General features: G+C 40.2%; 1 protein-coding gene across 1 annotated transcript in view; it reads right to left on the bottom strand.

The window, feature by feature from the left end:
- b4galt2 (UDP-Gal:betaGlcNAc beta 1,4- galactosyltransferase, polypeptide 2) overlaps positions 1-25,466 on the bottom strand; it is a 257,205-nt gene that overhangs the window by 217,265 nt on the left and 14,474 nt on the right. The window contains exon 2 of the mRNA XM_052011687.1: positions 1,312-1,699. Within this exon, the coding sequence (XP_051867647.1) occupies positions 1,312-1,624 (313 nt within the window). The 5' untranslated portion in view covers positions 1,625-1,699. The remainder of the gene's footprint in view (positions 1-1,311; positions 1,700-25,466) is intronic.

Here is a 25,466-nt window from a genome sequence, read left to right as displayed (position 1 = left end):
TCTCCTGCCTTCTCCCTATAACCCTTATCCCCCTTACCAGTTAAGAATCTATCTCTGCCTTAAATACGCCTAATGACTTGGCTTCCACAGTCCTCTGTGGCAATGAATTCCACAGATTCACCACCTTCTATCTGAAGAAATTCCTCCTCATCTCAGTTTTAAAGGCACATCTCATTATTCTGAGGCTGTGCCCTCAGATCCTAGACTCTCCTACTAATGGAAACATTCTCTCCATCTCCACCCTATAAAGGCCTTTCAGTATCCAGTAAGTTTCAATGAGATCCCTCCCATCCTTCTGAACTCCATCAAGTACAGGCCCAGAGACATCAAACGCTTCTCATATGTTAAGCCTTTCATTCCTGGGATCATTCTTGTAAACCTCCTTTGAACCCGTTCCAGGGCCAACACATCTTTCCTTGGATATGAGGCCCAAAATTGCCTTACCTTTTGACATCCCCTTTTCAAAGGAGGTACCTCTTCAATCACTTGAATAGGCAACCATTTGCAGTGCTCATCTCTACTCTGTCCTATCCATCCCTCCCCCACACTCTCAGCAACTTAAAACTAACTTGTTTTCTCTCTGTCCCAGTTCTGAAGAAGGATCATCAACCTGAAGCGTTAACTATTTTTCTTTCCATAGATGCTGTCTGACCTGCTGAGTGTTTCCAGCATTTTCTGCTTTTATTTCAAGATTTCCACCTGCAATTGTTTTTAAATTTTCATTATATTTAGTAGCCGATAGCAAACAATAAGATTCTGTTTTAAATAGATTTCAATCCAACAACATGAAATTAGCAATGGATATTATTACAGCAAAGGTATCCCAAAGGTAGTAATATAATGGCCATTTATTCTGACTACTAATCTTTAACATATAATAATCCACTGTAAATTTAGATGACTGGTTGAAACACCTTTATATAATTTCTGCCCTTTAAGATGGCGCGTTGATTCTTCAACCCTTATCTTTTAGAAAAATATGTAGACAGAACAAGTGAAATGCATTCTAAACCCAACTTGATCTATGCCTCCAGAAGTTCGGCTGGAATGATGGAGGCATTCTGCAAACAAGCAGAAAAGAATATCACAGAACGGGTAACTCATCCTGTTCCACAGTCTCCTCAAACCACTGCAGCAAAAATGTACCAGTAACATAATAAAAAGTCAATAAATTATTGGCACAAAGTCTCAGAATTAGCCACACTACTAACTCAGATAGCTAGGCAACCAGAATCACAAAGCATTTTTCCAGATCAACACATATCAAGCCTTTTTTATTAAAAAAAAGAGAAGTTGAATTCAGCATCCTACCTAACCCCTGTGGGACATCAGGGCATAATGGTAAAGGCTTCTTTGTGACTGTAAGATTACTTTCCAACTTCCTGCTTGACACAAAATGATCTTCGTCCCCCAGAATGGTCAGTGAGGTTCCATTGGGCTTTGAGATATTAAAGTACTGATGCATCTTGGAATAATTCCTATTGTTAAAGCGGCTGAATATGTCGAACCTTTGGGTGTAGACATCCAAGTAGAAGATCATCATTATAAGAAAGTGCACTAGACACAGCAAGAGCACTGCTTTGCATATTCTTTCCAAAGTCTTCCCTAACATCAGTCTGGTCATTTTCTGTACACAGCAGGTAAGTGGAGCAGTACATTAGCTTGTCTTCCAAGGATCCTGTCACATTCCAAGTACTACCTGTGAAATGAAAATGGTGTACTCATTAAACCTTTCAAATATTTTAAACAGGAGCAATGAGGAGGAGGAGGAGGTGGGGTAGAGAAAGACAGCATCACCACTGGACTACATTAAAATATGCAAGTTAAAAGCAGCTTGTCTTTTGGGAAAGAGGGAACTAAATTTTCTTTTAAGTGTGTTGTAACTATGAAGATTGCTATCACAGAGAGCCTAAAATGACCAAATCCCCTTCATTTAACACCCTATAATTCCCATTACTTTCCTCAAGTAATAAAAGCAGACCCAACTATTGTGTCATCAGGTCCCCTCACTCAAAAGTTTATTTCGGTGAGATTGGGAAGGAAAATTGCAAATGATTTTGGAAGGTTGAATGCAAAACAAACTTTGTACTTGGCAGAGCTGTCTGTGGTTTTGAGGCCTGGGCATACCAGAATGTAATCATAACAAAATAGAATTATAGTAACTTTTTTTTAAAATTGCACTAAACACTGATACAGATTACCCAATTATGTCGATAAAACTGATACAATTCAATCTCTTCACAAAATCATTCCGTCATTATATTGGGAGCACATGCCTAGCTTAAGAAAAAAAATAGCAAAAGCTCATAGGAAAGAGGAAAATAAACTTGCAATCATATACCTTTCAAATCCTCGAAGCATGGGATATATTACCACTGTAATTCAATCTAGAACAGAATTGACTGGATAGTTCCATCTCTCACCCAATCAATCATCTCCTTCAAGATATAAATGACTGGGACTAATTTTATGCACATAATATTTTGCTATGTGGTATATCTTCTAATCATTGCCTTTTGCTATAAAGCATTGCCTTAAGCTGGAGAAGTTGCTAAGATCTATTTGCTTGTAGTTCACATAGACTTCTCTTTTAAATAGGCTTTGTAAAGAGAATTTGCTTAGCTTGGTGTTTGACAAGTAAATAGACATTTGCTGTAAATCCTGCCATTAATCCTTCCCTAATTCCAATTTATTGGCTGATCAGTGCAACTCATTGGATATTAGTGGTTTCAATATACACACTGTCAGGACATACCAAACTCCTTTACAGTAAATCAATTGCTTTTGAAGTGCCTCATGTAGTCACCTAATCTATGCACAGCAAAACGCCATGCTACATTTTGTGGCATCAGTGAAGGGATAAATTTTGGCCAAAGCACCTGGGGAAATTCCCTCCTCCTCTTGATCGCTTGATCTTTTATTAACCAAGGCAAGGGTCTAACAAAAGAAACCATGTAACAAACACAATTTGGAACAATCACTGTTTACAGGATGCATTCATACCTTTTTAAAGTGAAATCATAAAAAGCAGTTGAGAATCCACTATCTGTGACTCAGTGGTCACTGAATCAGAATTACGAGCATTGACGATCAAGGCACAAGCATGTAAACTACGCCAACCCTTCAGTGAAAACCGAGGGAGAACCAGAGGTACCATCATTCAGTTGATATCAAACAATAGCCCCATCTGCCCTCCAAGATGGAAGCAAAAGATCCCATGGCACTATTCAAGGAATAACAAGGAAGTTTTTTTTCCTGATCATTCTCTCAAATGACATCACTAGAGCAGATAATTAGATTTTGGGAACTTGCTGTGCACATATTAGCTCTGTGTGGGTGACTTTGCAATAACAACAACTTCAAATACACCTAATTCAAGAGAAAGGAAGTTGTGAAAGCTTTACATGCAAATTCTTCATTTCTGTTCTTTCTTTTGATAAAACTGTCAGGAAAACTGTCAGATAAACTGAACACCTACATTTTTTAGGAAAGAACAAGTTGTACAAAAAGTTACATTTCCCAATGACATGGGAAAGTGACTGAATGAAAGTAAGTGAGACTTGACATATCCACCATCTTGTACACTCACCATAAGAGAAGAACTGTTATGCGAGGACAAGCTGTAGCTGTGATCCATTAGAAGATACTTACCTATTTATGCTTCACAGTGACTGCAAAAATTGTAGTCATCCTCCTGCATAACCTGCATTAGCTCCTTTAAGGGTAGCATCACTGGGAATGTAATTGCATATTTCCATTGTGGTACCAGCAGTTAAGCTCCAACAACTAATACTGCTATTTTCAATATGCTTCCCAGAAAAGGAACTTTAGTCATATCACAACAACTAAATATCTTACTTTCAATCAAATGCAGTTAGTGTTCATTTCAGGTAGAATAAATTATTAGTGTCATTGTATCTTGAGGCTCCAAGTTTATTCCTAGAATTTTACTTCTGTTCCCAATATCTCTCTCCTATTCCTTATGAATACATTAATTAATTAATACAGCATTAATGGCTTTTGCTGAGAGTTTAAAATAAATGTGGTTCTGGAAAGCAACATTCTTTATCTCCAATTTGATGGGTTAAGTGATCAGTCTCGGTTCACTCCCCTCCGAGTTAGGTTATGCATTCAATCCTCCTTCCAGGGACTAAATAATTTCTCAATCCCTCAGTGCAGTACTGAAACCGTGCTACACTATCAGAGATGGCAATTTTTGTCAAAGCAAGACTGAGTGTACGAAATGGGTGAAAGAAATCGTATCAGTCATTTCAAAGTGGAAAAGGTATTCTTCCTCCCTTTCACTAAATCAATATCATCAAAAATATTAAATGGTTATCTCATTCCTGTTAGTAGTTCCTTGCCTTATAAAACTAACATTTTGGAACATCCCAAGATCATGGAGCTGCTGCTTAATTTTTTAAATCTTTCTTCCTTATTGCTGAACTTGTATCTCCTGCTTTGCAATTTTAATCTAAGCATCCCTGCAGCTTTGTGAAGACTTGGATCAGATCGACACTCAATCAACAAAGGACAGCCTTGTTTCTGAAGCTCAAATATTAGTTTGCTGCAAACCTAGCCCTAACTCTTCAGGTCTAAGCACAAGTAAACACAGCTAGGTATGAACAACATCGGCCACATTGGGGATAGCCATCTTCTTAATTGTGTTCTTCATATGCAGTCACTCAGGGTTGGGAATGACTTGCTTCTACTTCAGTTCAATGCAAGTGGGATGAATTCTTATAATATTGGGTGTCAGTTGCACAGCAGCAACCACCTGGTCTTGACAGAGCGTAGACTTGGTGCAATGGCAAGGAGACCAGCATGCATGCACACACACACTGCTTGAGATTAGAGACAGCATGGTAGACAGAGTTTAGGGACACTGTGCATGCTGAGTGATGACGACCCCCCCCCCCCCCCCCCAAAGGAGATACGCCACCCAGGAGACGACAGTCTGCTGACATCAGGCAATACCAAGTGGGCAGCTAAAACTTCTCCTGAGGACTTAGAGGTTTGGGGAGTCTGGGCTAGGTTATGATGACCAGGCTGTGGGGGTGGCAGGAGGGGAAACATAATACCTGGCCTTGAAATGGCAAGTTGTCATAGTCAGCCCCACTCTGCAAGAGAACCAGTGACTGGTGGCTGGAGAGAGAGGTTGAAAGTGGGGAGAGTGGGAAAAATCGAGAAGGAAGGGAATAATGGGGAAGGGGGCTTAGTGAAGAGGGAGGGTACTGAGACTGTAGGGACCAAGAGTAGGGAGAGACTGAAGGAGACAGTTGGGAGGAGGAAAACAGAAAAACAGAGGAATGGGGACAGAAACAGGGATCGGTTGGCAGAGGGAGGGGAGCTGCACTGTGTGGGCAAAATCAGGTCTGTGAGTGTGTGTGTCTGAGAGAGAGAGAGAGAGAGAGAGAGAGAGAGAGAGAGAGAGAGAGAGAGAGAGAGAGAGAGAGAGAGAGAGAGAGCGCGACCATCTTTCTTCATCAAGAATCCTCAAGAGAATGTGCCATCTGATGTGTGGAAGATGTGTGCTTGGGAGAAACCTGGTTTCAAGGGGCATTGTTCACCATTAATTGAAGGACACACTGTTTTGTAACAGCAGCAATATTACACGGTGTAGTTTACAGAGTCAGCATGAACTCCATGAGCTGAATGGCCATAACAATTCTACATACCAGACTGTCAAGGCCTTGAACTTCTATTGATTGAACAAATAAAATTCCACTTTATTATCCAAATTCACACTTTTTGTTTTAAAAAGTCAGAGACTTGGAAATTACATTCCACAAATGCATTCTCTGAATAGAAACAACCAATAAATGCTATTTATGATATGTTCCCTTGTATTTTTGTTTAAATCACTCTGAACTCAGAATACATAGAATGACATACAACATAAAAATGCTGAAGGTGAAGGGGTGAGATTTTGCCAAGGTTTTGATAACATTGAGAGATGACAGAGTTCCAAAACAATTCCCCAATTATGGTGAAACAAATATGAAAAATACATATCCTGAATCAAAAACTGTAACACTTGACAGCTCAACCTCTACCAATGTATGATTAACACTGTATGACAGTGTGAATGGATACAAACTACATTCAGTAGTTCTTCTTTGTAGATGTACAGTATGTCAATTGTGATGTGCACTATATCGTCACTTCAGGACATCTGTGGAATCATGCTTTGAAAACTGAAGTAGTTCATATTGTACAAGTAAAGTGGTTCAGGGTGAACTAGAATTGAGTCAAAGTCAGAGAAAGGATTAATTCCCAAGGCCACTGATATTGATGGGCTGAGTAATCATTTAAGCTCATAAAAATGTGCATTGTTGTTACATGCTTGTTAATACAGACAAGTGAGGGGAATAACAGAGTTGCAACTGGATTCTGAAGCAGCATTTTTGGTCTCCTCGGCCTTTACATTAGATTGATCACTTATATGCATTAATGATACTTTAAATATGGCATAAATTGTAATGTTTTTAAAATGTTGTAAAATGTTGGAATGTTGTATGTTATACACAGTCAAGAATAATTTTAATAAAAAGCATTTAATGTTGCATCTATTAAGTCCAGAACTGCATAACGTAAAGAGTAATAACCTAACAATTTCCCAAACAAGACAGTTTAAATCGAAGTCGATGGGAGCACCCACTAACACAATATATTTCGTCTGCCTGCAACAGGACAGCTTAACCTCTAACAATGTATGATTAACTCTGTATGGCACTGTGTAAATGGGTATAAACTACATTCAATGCTTCCTCTTTGTAGATATACAGTATGTCAATTGTGATATGCACCATATTGTCACTTCAGGACAACCATGGAAGGATGCTTTGAAAACTGAAGTAGTTCACACTGTACTGTTACGGATTAGGTTACTATTGGTGAATGTCCCTTTAAGACATAGCACAAGTGTGTGTGTGTGTGTGTGTGTGTGTGTGTGTGTGTGTGTGTGTGTGTGTGTGTGTGTGTGTGTGTGTGTGTGTGTGTGTGTGTGTGTGTGTGTGGCGTGATTACGACAACAACAGGATATAAGGACGTGTTGACGTTTTGGAGCAGACAGTCAGAGAAGAGAGAGAGGGAGAGAGACACCCTGCCTGCTGGTCTCTGTATCAATGGATGAAAAACAATAACTGTGTCTGTCACTATAGTCCACATATGGATTTTTGAAATAAAGCAGTGGAGTCCACTTTGTCGTTAACCTGTAGAAGGAAACAGGTATTTCTGTGGACGGCCACGTCGCGAATGCTTTTCGGGGTGGCAGATACTTCGGAACAAAGGAATGGAGATCATTAGTGATTGAGGTGTTGTATGGGTTCCATCATGGAACATCTGGATTTTGTAATTACTCTCTATTTTCTTTCTACATCTTTTCTTCAGTCAACGGTGGTTTTGAAGGAGCCTTTGCTCACATTTCACCTTATGGCTTGCTGAACTGAACTTTGAGAATTATTCCTGGACTTGGAGTTCAGGAATTTGCCACACACACACTTCGAGTTTAGTTTTTGGGGTTAATGTTTAAGATCTAACATTTTTACTTCTAACATTCTAACATTTTTATTTTTATTTTTCTTATTATCATAAGTGGTTACTAATAAAATAGTTTCTGACACTTATCCATGACTCAGTGTGTTTATTTTGTTGCTGGTACGTAACAGTACAAATAAAGTGGTTCAGGGTGAGCTCAGATTACTCAGCAGCGAATTGAAAGTGATTGCCAGCTGGACCAATTTTCAAGGGAGCAACATCTGGAGGTGAAGGGAAGCATCAATTTTCCTGTGGATTGCTTACAAATGCCAACCATTTATTGAATTCTATTATGCTGTACCTGTGGTACAGACATTTGATGGTGTCAAAACTTGAAAAGTACTGTTGCAGTTATAGGAGAGTACAAAAAAAAACAGGAAACTTATTTCAAAAGTATTGTCATAAGGTTACAGTGTACGACATATTTTGTTTCTTTTATGTCTGGAATCAGCATCTGGCAGGACTAAGTATAAGGCAGAAAGAGAGAGTTTATTTCACAGTCTAAGCAGCTAAGGTGGAAATACTTCCAAATACACAGTATTTTCAGAATAAATATATTCAGTATAAAAAATCCAAATGCTTTGATTTGAATTTGACAGCTCTTAAACTGCACCAATTAAATCAAATGTCAGTGCAGTGATTAAGAGTGTCTTCTTTGAGTTAAAAGGCTATGAGATCAGAACTTCATGTTGAACTCAAGTACAAAAATGGAAGTGACACTTCAATGCAACACCCAAGCATATTTACATTATGAAGGCATAATCTTAAACCAGGGTGCATTATTCTGGTCAAATCGATATAAATTGTCTCACTGTCCCATTTGAAGTCAGGAAGTTCTCCTTCTTCCATAGTTCATGCTGTGTCATCTCACGAGACACCACCAGAAAGAAATTAATTCTTTTGTTACTTATGGGACTTTGACACATCTTCAGAGGAACTTCTGTTTGCAAGCTTAATCAGCCACTTGACCCTAATGAAATAAGTACTCCATTCCCATGTTTGGAGAGGGTCCTTGATGGAGGGAAAACATCAGGGAGCACAAAGAAATAAAGGCATCATATCAGACATTAATCCATCATAGATTTTGCAAATATCTAAACACTCAAGTACATTGGGCCAAATTACACTGACAGCTCTACAGTAGTTCCAGAGAGAACAGTGTGCACATCAGTAAACTCCAGCCACACCACTGAATATTTCCCATTCTTCCCCTCTGCCATCAGATTTCTGAACAGTCCATGAACACTACCTCATCATTCCTCTTTTGCACTGTTTTATTTTTCTAACTTATAGTAATTTTATGTCTTTATGTCTTGCACTGTACCGCTGCCGCAAAACAACAAATTTCACGACATATGTCAGTGATGATCAACCTGATTCTGATTCCCATTTCCAACACACGAGGTTTCCAAGGTAACGTCAGTCAGTGTTGAACAACCAGCAGTTCTACAATGGGCACATCTTACTTCAAACAAACTGTATTTAGAATGGACAATGAGTTTTAAAATGGATAGCCAGAAAGAAAGATGACTTTCATCTGTCTGGGCTAGATTTGAATAGACTGCAAAATCCAGCAATATGAAAATGTCATTGCATCACTTTAAATTAATTGAGTTTAAAAAGTAATTTATGATTGCTATGACCTTTCCAATTCTCTGATAATGAAATTTCCTTTGAAATATTGGAGCACTTTGTGAATGGATGGTGGAAGCTGCTGAACCGATTCAGGTCCCGACACCCAGTTGTTAAAACCTAACAGATTAGTGAAGGAAAATTGTCATCCTTGAGGCTTCATTTAGACATTTACTACTTCGGGGTCAAGCTCATTATCGTTTAAGATTTCAATAAGTTTATTCAATGGATCTGAACCTCTTCCTTCCATGTACGTACACCCAAACACGAGTTGTCGAAAACAGATAAGCACAGACCTTAAACTAAATCTTAAGTAAAACATTTAGATTACAATTCAATTCATTGCATCCACCAAAGCAGTTATTTTTTTGAAGCAGATATTGATCCAAATTTCACATGGATTTCTGTTTCCACACTCTGCGCTCACTTCTATTCTTGTTTAGATGAAGGACATGTTGCTTCCACTGAGGAATAGATGATGTATTTCCCAGGAGGAAGAGGTACAATACAAGTGTCCCTGGAGGGAGGGCTAATAATACAAGCGTACGTTTCCCTGGGAGTACACAAGGGATGAAGATGGTGAACAAGTGAGATGAGCATGGTCTTGCAAGATGAATCTGCTCCCATTCACTGGGAAGTAACATGTTGGGCCCCCGCAAGAGACTGCAATTGCCCAAACTGGATAGCACTGCAGTGGAGGGGAAGAGAGTAGCTGAAGATTCTCCCAAGGCTTTCTGGAGGGAGGTCTGGGAGCTCCGGACTAGGCCCTTGGCTTCACTTCTACAATCATAATAATGGAAGCAGTAATCCAGCATTGCCTTTCCCATATGCTCAGTGAACAGCTGAACCTTGCAGATCGGGAAGATGTGACCATATCCATGCTACTGCTGGCTAGGACAATAATAGGGATACTTGAATAGCTTTATGAGCTTCTGGGTTAAGAAGGGGTGAAAAGAAGATCAAATAAAGAAATAACCAAGGAATCCCACTGATGATCTTCATCCAATGTTCCTTGTTAGAAGTGGACACTCCTGCCACCATCTACCCTGCAGTGGAACTATCAAATTGTCTGTCCTGTGATTAGGAAAATGTTCTTGGTGAAAAATCTATGAAAGGGAGTTTATGGAAGTCAATTCAACACGAGTTCAAATCATTTATTGAGAGGAGGGCTGGAAATTCTTACAGGCTAACTCTCCATGACTGACGGGTGCTATAAGTGCCTTGAAGGCACATTCCATGTGAATGGAAAAAAAAAATCAGCATGGAACAGGCTCCCAAGTTTCTCGGTTGGCTCCTATTCAACCAATGTTGCTCCTACAAGCAATTTGAGACATTCATGAGATCAGATAACATTTCAATGTGCATTTACAACTGCATATTTTACACACACATTCCTTCTCCTTCTCCTTTAACTGCTACAAAGAATTATGTGAGGCAGCTAATATGACCCAGCATTTCACATAATGTCCAAGGAACAAGTCCTGTCGGAAAACAACTTCAGCCAACTGCATGTTTGGGAAGGTAAGAACAGGGGAGTTCCTTCAATCTCCAACGTCATTAGCATGGACCAAACACAAGATGCCTGCCACATGGAGCTCCATGGATCATCCAGATGTCCGAAAATGGAGAACAAATTTTTACTATTAAGCATACAATTAAAGATACATATAAAGGAGCTCTTGATGCTAAAGTCTTCAGTTTTCACTGATCCATCCAAAATTCAGTTCCACTTCTTGTAGGAGACATTTTACTAAGTGCAAGTTCTTTGTCTAGACATATTGTCATCTAGAAAAGTTTGTCTTTTATACAGAGGCTATAAAAGTTAAAGTTGTAAAATTGATGGTTTCCCCAAGATCAGGCGAGGTGAGATTTAAGCTAGCCATTTCAAATTCATCTACCACCATAGATAAATTCACCCGGGGCAGATGATCGAGAAGAAATGGATAGCACCCAGCCAGATAAAGGTTCATCATTTTTTGCAAAAGGTTAATCATCATACTTCCCTTAGAAAGCTCATCCATGCCAAATCATAAGGACGCAGTTCTTGTGACATCTGGAAATATTGCTAACTACAGGCATACAAATCTGATGTATTAAATCGCTAATGCTATCCAAGGACTTTAATCCTAAATTAATCTCACCAATTTACATCATCCTCAAACACTGATCTTCACTATAAATTCATAATCAGCTGGCAGTTAATGCTGAATTACAGTGACATAACTGTGCCTGTAAGTGATCTCAACTCTTAACCATTTCTACTAATTATTTGCATGCTCCATATTTAAGAGCTGTTGACACTGATTTTAAAATTCATAAACAATTATTATTTCTTGATTTTGTTGTCTGAATATTTTGATAGCTAATAAGGAAGGGTTCATTCATTTACTCAGTACCTTATATGGATCCTGGTGGTAGAATGGCTGTTTAATGGCTAACATAATTCAAATTGGCTGACAAAAGGCAGTATAGCAGGCCAGAATGTGGTTTCATACATTTATACACATTTCTTGTGTGCTGAATTCATACACTCATACATATGCTTGTGTGCTGAATTCCAATTTTTGGATAATCAATTGACAATATTCTTTCTTTATTTTTACACACCAATGTTTATTGTCCTATTGTCTTAAAATATCCTAGCCTCTTTAACTGATTTGAGCCTCATGGCAAAGGTATTCCCAAAGTGCTAATAGATAGGATGTTATAGGACTGATGAAATAATGGCAAAACATATCCAAACTAACAATGGTGACATAGAAAGCAACAACACGAGGTGGCACTCCTATGGCCAACTGCCCACATCATTCTAGGAGAGACGGGTCACAGGTTTGAGAGTGTTGCCCATCAAATCTTGGCAAACTGCCTCACTACAGCATGTAGATGGTACATACAGCAGACACAACATGATGGTGATGGAGGAATGGAATGTTAAGGTGGAAGATCGTGTGCCAATCAAATGAACTACTTTGTCCTGGATAGCATTGAGCAACTTTTTGGAGATGAACTTGGAGAGTGTTCTATTGTAGCAGCCTTTTAGTTAATGAGATCAGGTCAGTTTGACCACACTGATGTAGTTTCCTTATCATCAAATTCAGCACCTGGCTCAGATCTGGTGAGCATTCATGTACAATGTAAAACGTGCTGCTCAGTAACCAAAATGAGCCAGAAGGATAGAATTTCAGCTCCACTGTACCTTGCTGTTGATGGGGATCTCAGGAGGAAACTGAGATGGATCATTGACTCAACACTTCTGGCTGAACACAATTACAAATGCTTCGGTGTTTTTTCACCTTACTATCTGCTGCTCCTAGTACACCTTTTAGTGCACACAGCCTAATATTTTCATTTTTCCTTACAACATAAGAGGCAGCCATTCAGCCCAATCAGTATTTGCCAGCTCTCAGAGCAAACCCATTCCCCCATGTCTTCCTATAATCTATTAACTCAGGCATGCCCATTAATACTACCCCCTTCCTGATACCCTTATTAGCCACCTGCACTAGGGGTGATTAACAGTGGTCAATTAACCAACAACCAGTTGCTCTTTGAGATGTGGGAGAAAACTGAAGCATTCAGAGGAAAGCCACACACAGTCACAGGGGAGAACATGCAAACTCCACACAGAGAGCACCAGAGGTCAAAATCAGACCTTTATCCCCGGAGATACGAAACACCTTGCTGAACTCTTGTGGCACCCCTGAAACGCCATTGTGATAGGAATAGCAGAGTGAGGGATATGACGAACCACGGGCTCACTCGTTCTGCATTCCTGCTGCTACTGATGGCCCACAACTTCACGTAGTCTCTCCCATTAAGTACAAGGGTGTCCCTCCTGTGAAGACAGGGCTTTGTTTCTTAGAGGTCTCTGCAGTGGTCACTTCTACCTATGCTATACCACAAGTAGGGAGGCAAGAGTGAGGTCAAGTAAAAACAGAAAGTGCTGGGAACAGTCAGCATGTCAGATCGTATCTGTGGAAAGAGAAACAGTTAACATTTCAGGTCGAGGACCTTTTGTCAGAACTAGCAGAGAGAGAAAACAGGTTAGTTTTAAGCTGCGCAGAGTGGGGGCAGGGATGGATGGATAGGGACAGAGGGAATATCTCCAATACAGTGAGGCCAGGATGCTGTGGGGATAACCTGTGGATGTAGTCATCCAGTTGATAGGTTAACAAGGGCAGACAGAGATAGATAGATAGCTAGATAGATAGATAGCATGAATAATAAACACACAAACTCTGAAATGACAGCAGTTGGAAAGAGAGAACACAAACACAAGAATACAAAAGCTGCGAACTGCAGAGCTGTGGGAAATACTTAGAGATCAGGCATTGCTTCTGAGGAGAGACAGAGAATTTGAACCAATGTCACAGATGGAAGACATCCAGAAGAAGTGGCCAGTTCCCATACTGAGGAAATGAGTTACCTGAAATTGTAGAATTCAAGATGGAGTCCAGAAGGCTGCAACCTGCCCTGAAGGAAGATGAGGTGCTGTTTCTTAAGCTTACGTTGGGCCTTATATAATAGCACAGGGGGCCACAGATGGATTGATTGAAGTCACAGAGATGGAGAATTGAAGTGAATGCAGGTGCTCCACAGAGCAATTGTCCAATCTGCATTTGGTTTCTCCAAGGTAGAGGACGCATTATGAACAATGAATGCACTAGGTTGGAAGAACTTCAAGTGAATCGCTGCTTTATCTAGAAGGATTGTTTGGGTCCCTGGATGGTGTAAAAGAACAGATGTTGAATCTCTGCAATTGCATGGGAAGTGCCAGGAGAAGCAGACTGGCTGTTGGAGTCACTAAAGGAATGGTCCCTTCAGAATGGTGAAAGGGGGAGGGAAGGGAAAGCGTGTCCAGTGGTGGATGCTCATTGAAGTGGCGGAAATTTCTTCGCATTCCTTCACAATTTCTGCCGCATTCCCTGGATGCCGCCTGACCTGCTGAGGGTTTCCAGCATTTTCTGTTTTTATTTCAGATTTACAGCAGCAAGTCAAGTAAGTTTTCTCCTCCTGTTGATTTACTCACTACCTGACACAGACACAGCCTAGAAGCTATCACCTTCTGGACTTGGCTGGCTACCAAGCCACTCTTCATGATGGATACAGAGGCAAAATTATAAGTGGAACCCAAGTCTGACGTGTAACAACCACTTGCTTCCGCCTGTATAATACTGTGGCTTCAACTCTGGTGAGTCTGTCCTGCCAGTGGGACAGGATATACCCTAGAATTGTGTAACAATCCCTGACTATATTAATGCAGCCAAATAACTACCTCCCACTAAATGAGAAAACTATATGCAACCCTGTGGTTTTTCCTTGTACAATACACATAATCAATTTCAATTACCCTATCATTATTTTTGATGCTGTTTGAACCACAGCCCTGCAGTTCTCATCTTCTAAGAAACTCTGATAACCAACTGTGTACACTATTAGTTTCCTTATTTAAGGAAGGATCCAAGTGCACTGACACATCTTAGAGAAGGTTTATCAGACTAATACCTGGAATGGGCAAATTATCTCACAAGGAAAGTTTGGACAGGCTGTACTCATTGCCACTGAAGTCTAGAAGAGTGAGAGGGGACTTGATTGAAACCTATAAGATCCTGAAGGGTTGTGTCAGGCAGAGATGGATTGGATGTTTCCTCTCTTGGGAGAATCTAGAACTACAGATCATTGATTAAAAATAAGGAGCTCACCTACTGAAGACAGGGATGAGGCAAAAAAAAAATTCTGTGAGATTTGTAAGATCACAAGACAAAGGAGCAGAAGTAGGCCATTCGGTCCATCAAGTCTGCTCCATAAGCTAAACTAAAACTATTCCTATCTAGTCCCAATTTCCAGCCTTATCCCCATATCCCTTGATACCTTGACTAATTAGATACCTAACAATCTCCTCCTTAAACGCCCCCAGTAATTGGGCCTCCACAGCTGTATGTGGCAAAGAATTCCATAATTTCACTACCCTCTGGCTAAAGAAATTTCTCTTCATTTCTGTTTTAAACCAGTACCCTCTAAGATTGTGCCCTCTAGTCCTGGACTCACCCACCATGGGAAACAGCTTAGCCACATCAACTCTGTCCAGTCCTTTCAACATTCTAAATGTTTCTATGAGGTCCCCTCTCATTCTTCTGTACTCCAGTGAGTACAGTCCAAGAGCCGAGAAACACTCATCATAAATAAGCCCTTTCATTCCGGGAATCATCCTCGTTGATCTTTTCTGAACCCTCTCCAACATCAGTACATCCTTCCTAAGATAAGGGGCCTAAAAGTGCACACAGTATTCCAAATGAGGCCTCACCAGTGCCCCATAGAGCCTCATCAACACTTCCTTACTTTTATACATTATACCTCGCGAAATGAATGCCAACATAGCATTTGCTTTCTTTACTGCCGATCCAACCTAGTGGTTAACCTTTAGGGTATCCTGCACGAGTACCCCCAAGTCCCTTTGAATTTTCTCCCCATCTAGACAATAATCCGTTTGGAACTCTCTTCCTCAAAGGGAAGTAGAGACAGAATCTATCTTATGAGACTCAATAAACAAGTGGCTGAAAGGTTACTGTGCCTGGATGGGAACATGAATTTAAGGTTACAATCAGATCAACTATGATATTGTTAAACAGGGAAGCGGGCTCAAGGGACCAACTGGTTTACCCACATTCCTAATTCATATGTCTGTGCGTAATTGCCCCATTAAAAATCCCTTAAAGATGACTGAGATCACTACCCCTGGATCTGAGGCAGTAGAGGTAATTTTTCAATTATCATGGAAGAATCTAATAGACAGAACAAATGAAACATATTATAAAAGATCTCACAAGTTGGTCATCAGTCTGATTTAAACACACAATATTCAATCAGGCACCACATTTTTCAAAGACGACAGAATATTAATTACATGCTCTACCAAGGAACACGTAAAAAATGTTTATATTGTTTCTTGAAAATATTACTAGAGAACATCAGTCATTTCTTCTTGAAAACAAACATTTGCACAGATTTCAATGTTTTATTAATCTTGCCCAGAACTAGCTATTTATCAGCATTAATGCTAAAACTTTGTGTGGCTCTCTCTAGAGCATCATATAGTATGACAATGCAACTTCATAACAACATCTGTATTATTGTATGTCTCATTTGCAGTTAGAAATGTTAAACTGTTATTTGATGTGAAGAAAAGAGCAAGGCTTACAGCATTGAATTACGTATGTGTAAACAGTACAGCAACTTCATACAAGGAGCAGATTTACAGTTGACTCAAAAATCTAATAGCTGAGGCCACAATTTCACCCACCATTGTAGGTTCATAAAAACAACACTGCGTTGTTTGGCTCATGCTGAAAATACACTGAATGAGATACCGGTATTGTGTTTGCACATTCAATATAAACTAAATGTGGCACAGAAAGTCAAGTCTTATCCACTTCAGCCTAAATACCTTTTTAGTGCTGTGATAAACTATTAATTATGCCAAAGCAAAGAAAGTCTCATCCCTGTTTCAATCACTGGAAATTTTAAAAACACAAGTTTAGTTTTGTAAATTTACTCTTCTCAAAGACATCCTAGGCTCATGGACCTCCAAGGTCAGAGTGGGACGAAGAATCAAAATGACACACAGCTGGAAGTTCCGAGTCACCCTTGCAAATTTAATGGTGGCAATTTTCAATGTAGCTTCCCAAAATGCATTTAGTTTCTCCCAACAAGAGACCACTGCATTATGAGCATTGAACTGTAGACCCAAGGTGTCAACTAACATTGCTTAGAAGTTGGCTGTTAGCAGAACAGAGAATGTTGGTTTTCTAAACAGTGGCATGGAGTACAAAACAGTCACTCTTTATCCTTTATTCTTTATCCTTGGCACGAGCATCCTGGACTCCATTCCACAGAAACCTATCTGAGCTGGCCTTGCTGCCACACCAGACTGACAAAAAGAAGGCCACATCTCAGCTCAAAAATAGGGAAGCAGACTCTGAAACACTAAAACCCGGCCATGAGGAGCTTCAGTCACTAATCCACAATCTCGTCATCCTCATCTGGAAAGAGAAGGATATACCAGGGAACTGCAGAGATGACTTAATTGACCATCTTCAAGAAAGGATACAAATCCAACAGTGGTAAGTATAGACAGGACTCCATACTGTCTGCTACAGGGAAAGCCATTGTTTCAATCCTCCAAAACCACCACTTCCCACTGGCTAACGTGATGCTCTCTGAATCACAACATAGATTCCGTCCATCTCAAGGCACAGGATCTTCACCACGTGACAATTCCCAAGGAAAAGGCAGGGAGCAGCACCACCCACTATACTTGGTCTTCTTTAACCTCACTAAAGATACTAATTCCATCAATTGAGAGCCACTCTGGAACATCCTCCTCAAATCCATGATATGCAAGACATGTGTCTTCCGCTTGTGTTTGCTCCTCAAAAGCATGAAAGTTACAATATTGACCAATGAGTGTATTGGTAACAAACCTCACTGAAGACTGATGTCAAACAAGGCTGCATCACTATCCCAACACTTTGCTCAAATCTTTCTTGTTGCAATGTTGCACCTCACTTCCAACAAACATCTGTAAGGGTGGAGCTAATCTTCAGAACTAATGGGAAACCTTTCAAATACAGTCCTCAGCCAAAGTCACCTGAACCTCAGTAATCAAGCTGCACTCACCATCCACAGGATCAACAAACAATCTGCTGGAGGAACTCAGCAGGTCAAGCAGCATCTGTGGGAGGAGAGGAATTGTTACCATTTCGGGTCGAAACCCTACACTCTGTGTCCTGATGCAGAGTTTTGACTCGTAACAGCAACAATTCCTTTCCTCCCACTGATGTTGCTTGACCTGCTGAGTTCCTCCAGCAGATTATTTGTTGCTCCAGGTTCCAGCATCGGCAGTCTCATGGGTCTCCACAAGACCAAGCTGCCTCAGCTGTATCACACTGTCCTACGACGATAAAAGTTCACAACAAGATCCTGGAAACATGGACCACTTCCATTCCTCAAGAAATAACTTTTGGCAAAGACAGACATCGATGATGAAATTCACCACCACCTTCAATGCAACAGCACAGCCTTTAGTCAATTAAAGAAAAAGGTATTTGAAGATCAAGACCTCAGTCCTGGCAGAAAACATTGTCTATCAGGCAGCAGTGATCCCTGCCCTTCAATATGCCTCTGAGACCTGGACTACATGCAGCAGGCACCTCAGGGCACAGGAAAAACATCACCAATGCTGTCGCCACAAAATCCTCCATCCGCTGGAAGGATATGTGAACCAACTTCAGCATCCCTTCCCAGGACAGCATTCCCAGCTTTTGAGGCTCTAGAGTCATACAGCACGGAAACAGGCCCTTCAGCCCAACTGGTCCATGCCGATCAAGATTCCCATCCAATCTAGTCCCATTTGCCCTCGTTTGGCCCATATCCCTCTAAACCTTTCCTATCTGTGTACTTGTCCAACCTGTTAAAAGTTGTTAATGTACCTGCCTCAACCACTTCCTCGGGCAGCTCATTCTATACAAGTTCCACTCTCTGGGTGAAAAATTTGCCACTCAGATTCCTATTAAATCTCTCACTTCCCATGTCAAACCCATGCCCTCTAGTTCTTGATTGCCCAACCCTGGGAAAAAAGACTGTGTGCATTGACCCTATCATGCCACTCATGATTTTATACATCATTATAAGATCACCCCTCATTCTCCTACACACCAATGAAAAAACTCCCTTCCTGCTCAACCTCTCTCTCCAGAGCTCAGTCCCTGGAGTCCCAGCAACATCTTCATAAATCTCCTCTGCACTATTTCCAGCTTGATGGCATCTTTCCTATAGCAGTGTGACCAAAACTGAACACAATGTCCCAAATCTGGTCTCACCATCGTTAGTTACACTCTATCATCTACACTGGGCAGGGCACATCATTCAAACGTCCAACACCAGACTCCTGATACAGAGACTCTATTCCCAGCTTGGTCATGGGAGGAGATTACAGGCAGTCAGAAAAAAAAGATTGAAGGATGTGCTTACGGCTTACTTGAAGAAGTGCAACAGCCCCACTGACTCTTAGGAATCTTTAGCCTATGACTGCTGAAAGTGGAAAAGGAACATTCGGAACGGGAGAATACAGAGGCTGCGTAAGTGGCGGAAGGAGTGGACCACCCCACAAACTGCCCATTCACCTGCCCATCAGCCACCTCCTGCCCAACCTGTGGAAGAGTCTGTACTTGCTGCATTAGCCACCTTAGGACCCACAAAACCAGACAGGAAGCAAGCCATTCTCAATCCCGGAGCCAAAGAGAGAGAAGATTGAGTTGCTGCCATGGAGAGGAAAGAAATAGGCAACTGCAAAGATCTGATAAACCTCCCAGCACACACTGGCTGGTAAAGCTCACCTCCACCCCCAGCAGTACCAGCCTGTTGTTAGAAACCACGTCATTCATTGGGAAGCTAGGGATTGAATATACAAATTATCCATTTCACAATTAACACAAATTTAAAATACGAACTATTTGTGGATGCGTTCAGTATCACAAATGCCAGAATACAGTACTTCGTGAAGTTTAGATAGTGAAATTATTCCAACAGATTCCAACAAGATAATATGTCACAGTTGACTTCACCTTTTGTCTGCATCTGTGTTGCCAGGTAACGACAATGTCCTTAGGGATAGAAATTCTGGATCAAAGCCCAGAAACGATTTGCACCGTTGCACTCATTAGGCACATTGGAATAAATCCTACTTCTGTAGGACTAGTCATCTGTGATAGGAATTTAGGAATGTACAATATCAGTTTTATTCCCACTCTGGACTTGGCTTCATGTTATATTGGTTATGATAAAACAACTTAACGTATATACCTTAATTTACTCATCCTTAGCACAAGTGCACAATGCCAGATATCGCTGATACCAATAGGTTCCAGTACAAGGAATATTGCAGACTAAATGGTTGGTTAAACTGACAAGCATTCAGAGTGTACACGAACTGAAGCAAACGATGTACACAAATAAAAGGTGAATGAGCGACGTAGATTTCAAATACAATAAGAACAGGAAAATGCCATGAGCATCCTCTGCCTTTTAATAAGATGTGGCTGATCAAATCTTTAGCTTGAACTCCACTTCCTTCCCCAATCCCCATAAACCATGTTTCCCCAGTAGCTCAAAATTCTACCTCAACCTTGAATAAACTTAATAACTCACATCCACTGCTGTTGGGTAATGAATTCCAAAATTCCCAGGCCTCAGAGAAGAAACAGCATCTCCTCTCAGACTTAAGTGACCAACCCTTCACCATGAAACCATGCTCCCTGGTTCTGGATCCTTCCTCCAGAGGAGACATCCTCTCGGCATCAAGCCGCAGCCTCAGAAGATAATAAGGTTTACTGAGCTTGCCACACAATCTTCTGAACTCCTAAAAGGGAAATCTTTCCTCAATAGGACAACCCCTTAGTCCCAGGAATTATTCATTAGTAAACCACCTCTAAGACGAGACTAACCCTCCTTAAGATCAAAACGGTATGAAATACTGGGCATGGTATGTCACCAATGTCCTACACTGTTGTAGCATGACATCCTTACCCTTGTCCTCCATTTTCCTTATAATAAGTGCCAAAGTTCCATTTGCCTTCCTGAATATCAGCTGTACCTAACTTTGTGTTAGATACAGACACCCAGATTTCATTCACTTTCTCTCTCTCTCTCACACACACCAGAATCTGATTTTTTAATTCTTCTAACCAAAATGGATAACCATACATTTGCATTCTGTCATCTCTTCCATACTCAATTAAGCGAGTCCTCATCTCTGCAGATACTGTATTCTCCTCACAACTTAACTATCCTCAACCCTAAAAGGTTGAAGAGATTTGGAGTGGAAAATGTGCAAGCTCTTAGTGGCATTAAATAATTATACACTATTTAATGCAAAGTATTTGCATTCAATGTCATTTTTTAACAACCTCACTATTTCTGACAAGTCTCCACCAATGTCAATGTTTGTGTAATCTACTCACCATAATCAATGGATAATATAGCTGACTTCCTTAACTTATCAGAGATAGAAATGCCAGACAAATGAAGTAATTTTAATAGCTAATCATGGATAGTCAGTGGATAAGCAGCGGGAAACCATAAGGCTTCTCCGCCAGGCAGTCTTATGGCTGATCCTCCTCAACTCCACTTCCTGCCCTATCCCCAGATCCTGGGATTCCAAAAAGCTATTGGCATTTGAGCATCAATGTGCTGGATAGAGAACTGCAAAGATTGACAGTTACCTGTGTCAAAATTCCTCCTCATCCCCAAACTTCAGTGACCAGACCCAATATAATGCATCATTTGTTTTGAAGGAAATTGCACCGGAATTATCTATCCTTAAGAGGTCTGCATTCAAACCATTTAAATTCCATTTTTGGATTTTAATGAAGGCATTGAAAGCGCACACCTAATATACAAATAGTTATTACGTGCCCAGAATCAGCAGAACAAAATGTTCGATATTCAGTTTCTTTCAAAGCAGTAAAAACAGGTGATTAGGTAGCTAAGATAATCACTCTAACAAGGTGCAAGGAGCTTATAAAATTACATGGAAAAGGCCAGCACACGCTGTCAAGTGTATTCATAAATGATTCCTGTGGTGTTAATATTGGTTGTTGCTAATTGGCTAAAATGGACAATTTCTCATCTGAAGCAAGGATAGTATAAGTAGGTGGGAAACACAGTTGCAAAATACTGTGCTTCATATTCAGCTCACCATAGTGTATTATCTCTTTGTTGGGGCAATTTAAACTAATTCCACTGCACTGCTTTCTCCTCATGACCTTGTGTATTTTCTCTGCTTAAAATTGTCATCAAATTTTCCTTTATTAGATACCAGATTCTCTGCCTCAACCACCTTTTGTCAACATAGTCCATTAGAAATTTGCATGGCTACATTTATAATGGAAATAGGCTCTGTCACACTGTAATTAGAACCCATCTTTTCAGTCATGCTGATTCTTTTAATTCATTAAAATCTTGACTGAAAAGTGTGAGCTTTAAAAAATGAATATGCTATCTTACAATAGATGAGAGAGCTTTCAATCACACATGTCCTATCGGAGCATTTGCAGAAGTTGCCAAGTGCATCAGCAGAAATGGAAGGACACGAGGAAGTGTCCTCTTATCCTCTGCAGATCTACAAACTTATTATTTGTCCCTCCCAAAAGAAACTAAAAATCGAAGTAAAATATTTTGAAGATTCAATCAAATGATTAATTTCTATCAATGTTACATTTTGGCACTTCTCGTGAACTTCTTATAGAAAAACATACATAGTAGATTCGAACAGTATTGTAGGGGAGTCTGCACATGGAAACAGCAGCTGCCGTATTTGTGGATTCTTACTCGCTGGTTGTGAAAAAAAAATTTTGTAAGATACAACAGTTATAATACTAGATTAATGAGACAAGAGTGGAAAGACTACCCAAGGTCATTTTGCTGCTTTTAAAAGGTGATACATAAATGAAAGTTGTGGTCGAAATGGATTCTTGAGACTTATGTCTTTGACCAAGTTTGAGGTCACCTGCCACTAAATGTCCACTTGTGACTAGGTGTTGTATTCTATGTGAATATACTCCCGTGCCTTGGGATATTTTATCACATTAAAAAGATACTACTTAAATAAAGCTAAATGTAGATATGGTAAGTGTAATCCCACCATTTACCCTTTTGGCCCCCTCCCTATCATCAGTAAAGTAATTTAGAGAGCAATCAATACTCCCATCAAACATCATCTGTCTTTTTCACAAGGTACATGCTAAGTGATGCAGAGTTCAGGTTACGTCGGAACGATTCATCTCCAGATCTCATCATACCATTGATCCAAGCATGGTCACAGGAGCGGAATACTACAGGAGCAGTGAGGCTAGTTGCCTTCAATGGCTAAGCAGCATTCAACCAATTATGGAAAGGTTCGAACCTAATATTTCTATAGGGCCAACAATATTTTCAGGATTTTTCACTTTCGTTTCAGATTCCCACCCCAGACGGACATGAAGCCTGCACTCAAAGAACTATACTCTGTGGTCAGCAGCCTTGAAACAGGATACCCCAAGGCCCTCCTCATTAGTTCAGGTGACTTCAACCAGGCCACTTCAAGAGTGTGTTACCAGCACATCTCCTGTCCCACCAGGGGCCCAAACACCCTTGACCATTGCTATACAACCATCAAAGGTGCCTTCCGAGCCACGCCCAACCTCACTTTGGTAAGTCAGACCACCAGGCTGTGCTCCTTCTCCCTGTACCAAAGAGGACAATCCAGGTGTTCCCTAACCAGAAACCATGGATGAACCGGGATATCCACTCCCTACTGAAGTCAAGGACTGCAGCATTCAAATCAGGTGACCTTGACCTTTACAAGAAATCAACTTATGACCTCCGAAAAGCTATCAGAGATACCAAAAGACAATACTAGTCCAAATCGAGTTCCAGACCAGCCGTCCGTTGTGGCAGGGCTTACATGCTACAACAGCTACAAAACGAAGTTGGGCAGCACAGTCAACAACAGTGCATCAGGGTTGAAGCTGATGAGCTTAACGCATTCTATGCACGTTTTGAACAGAAGGGGAGTGGTTTGTCACCACCCACCCTGACAGCCTCCAATGCACCTGATCCCGTGGTCACTGTTCAGGACGTAAGATCAGTCTTCCGGAGAGTGATACTGCAGAAAGCATCTGGCCCAGATGGCGTCCCTGGCTGTGTCCTCAGATATTGTGCTGATCAGCTGGCGGGGGTATTTGCGGACATATTTAACCTCTCCCTGCTTCAATCTGAGGTGCCCACCTGTTTTATGAAGACCACTATCCTCCTGGTACCTAAGAAAAACAAGGTAACATGCCTTAATGACTACCGACCAGTGGCTCTGACATCCACTATCATGAAGTGCTTCGAGAGGCTGGTCATGGCACACATTAACTCCAGCCTCCCAGACAAGCTCTTTCTTTTACAATATTTTTATTGAATCCATGAAAAAAATGCATGTACATGCATCAAGAAAGAGAATTAAACTACTACTGAATATGTTGTATTAAATCATACTTAGATTACAATACTCTAAATTAATAATCATATATAGAAGTTAGTTATTAAAGGAAAAAAATTGAAATATTTTATTATTAAGAAAACTATTCCCACTACCAAAACCCAAAGCTGTTAGATGGAAAAAAAAACAAGGAAAAACCTTTAAAAACATAACCGTGTCAGCCAATATCTGTGTTTTAGTCCCCGATTCAGAGATTTTGAAAATAATTCAAAAAAAGATCCCCACAGGGTTTGAAAGTCTAAACTGAACAGCGAATCTTCTCTAGATTCAAGTATGACCTAACATCCCGTAACCATTGAGCATGAGTAGGTGGAGTAACTTCCTTCCATTTAAGCAGTGCAGCTCTCCTGGCTATAAGAGAAATAAAAGCCAGGATATATAAATCAGAAGCCTTCAAAGTTATATCTTTTTCTCCAACAATCCCAAATAGTGCAGTCAAAGGATTAAGTTTAAAATTTATTTTGGAAATACAGAAAAAGTATGAAAGACCTCTGTCCAATATTTTTTAAGACTCTGACACGTCCAAAACATGTGAATTAAGGAAGCCACTCTGTTATTACATTTGTCACAGTAAGGAGATATCTCAGAATAAAAATGGGATAATTTATCTTCAGACAAGTGAACTCTATGGACCACTTTAAAGTGAAGGAGAGAATGACGAGCACATAATGATGAAGTATTAACCAACTTGAAAATTTCATTCCGAGTTTCCTCAGAAATTGACATCTGCAAATCTTGTTCCCAAGCGTTTTTAATTTTATCTAGTGGCACCTTACTCATTCCTAGTAATCTGTCATAAATATTAGATATTGAGCCATCCTGAAAAGGTTCCAAATTAAAAATTACATCTAATAAATTCTTATCAGGACTCAAAGGAAAAGAATGTAATTGAGATCGAAGAAAATCTCTAATTTGTAAATACCTAAAAAAAAATGAGTTTTTGGTAAATTATACTTGGTAGACAATTGTTCAAACGAAGAAAGGTTTCCTCCAACAAACAGAGCCTGAAAATAAGTAATACCTAATTTGTCCCACTCTTTAAAAACTACATCAGTCATAGAAGGTTTAAAAAAGTAATTAAAGAAAATGGGACTGGACAAAGAAAGACTTAATAAACCAAAATATTTTCTAAATTGTAATCAAATCCTCAAAACATGTTTAACTACTAAATTATCTGTTAGTTTATTTAATGATATTGGAAGCGAAGAACCAA

This window comes from Pristis pectinata, chromosome 3 (genome assembly GCF_009764475.1).
Source record: "Pristis pectinata isolate sPriPec2 chromosome 3, sPriPec2.1.pri, whole genome shotgun sequence".
NCBI lineage: Eukaryota > Metazoa > Chordata > Chondrichthyes > Rhinopristiformes > Pristidae > Pristis > Pristis pectinata.
This window is presented reverse-complemented; position numbering and strand designations above follow the sequence as displayed.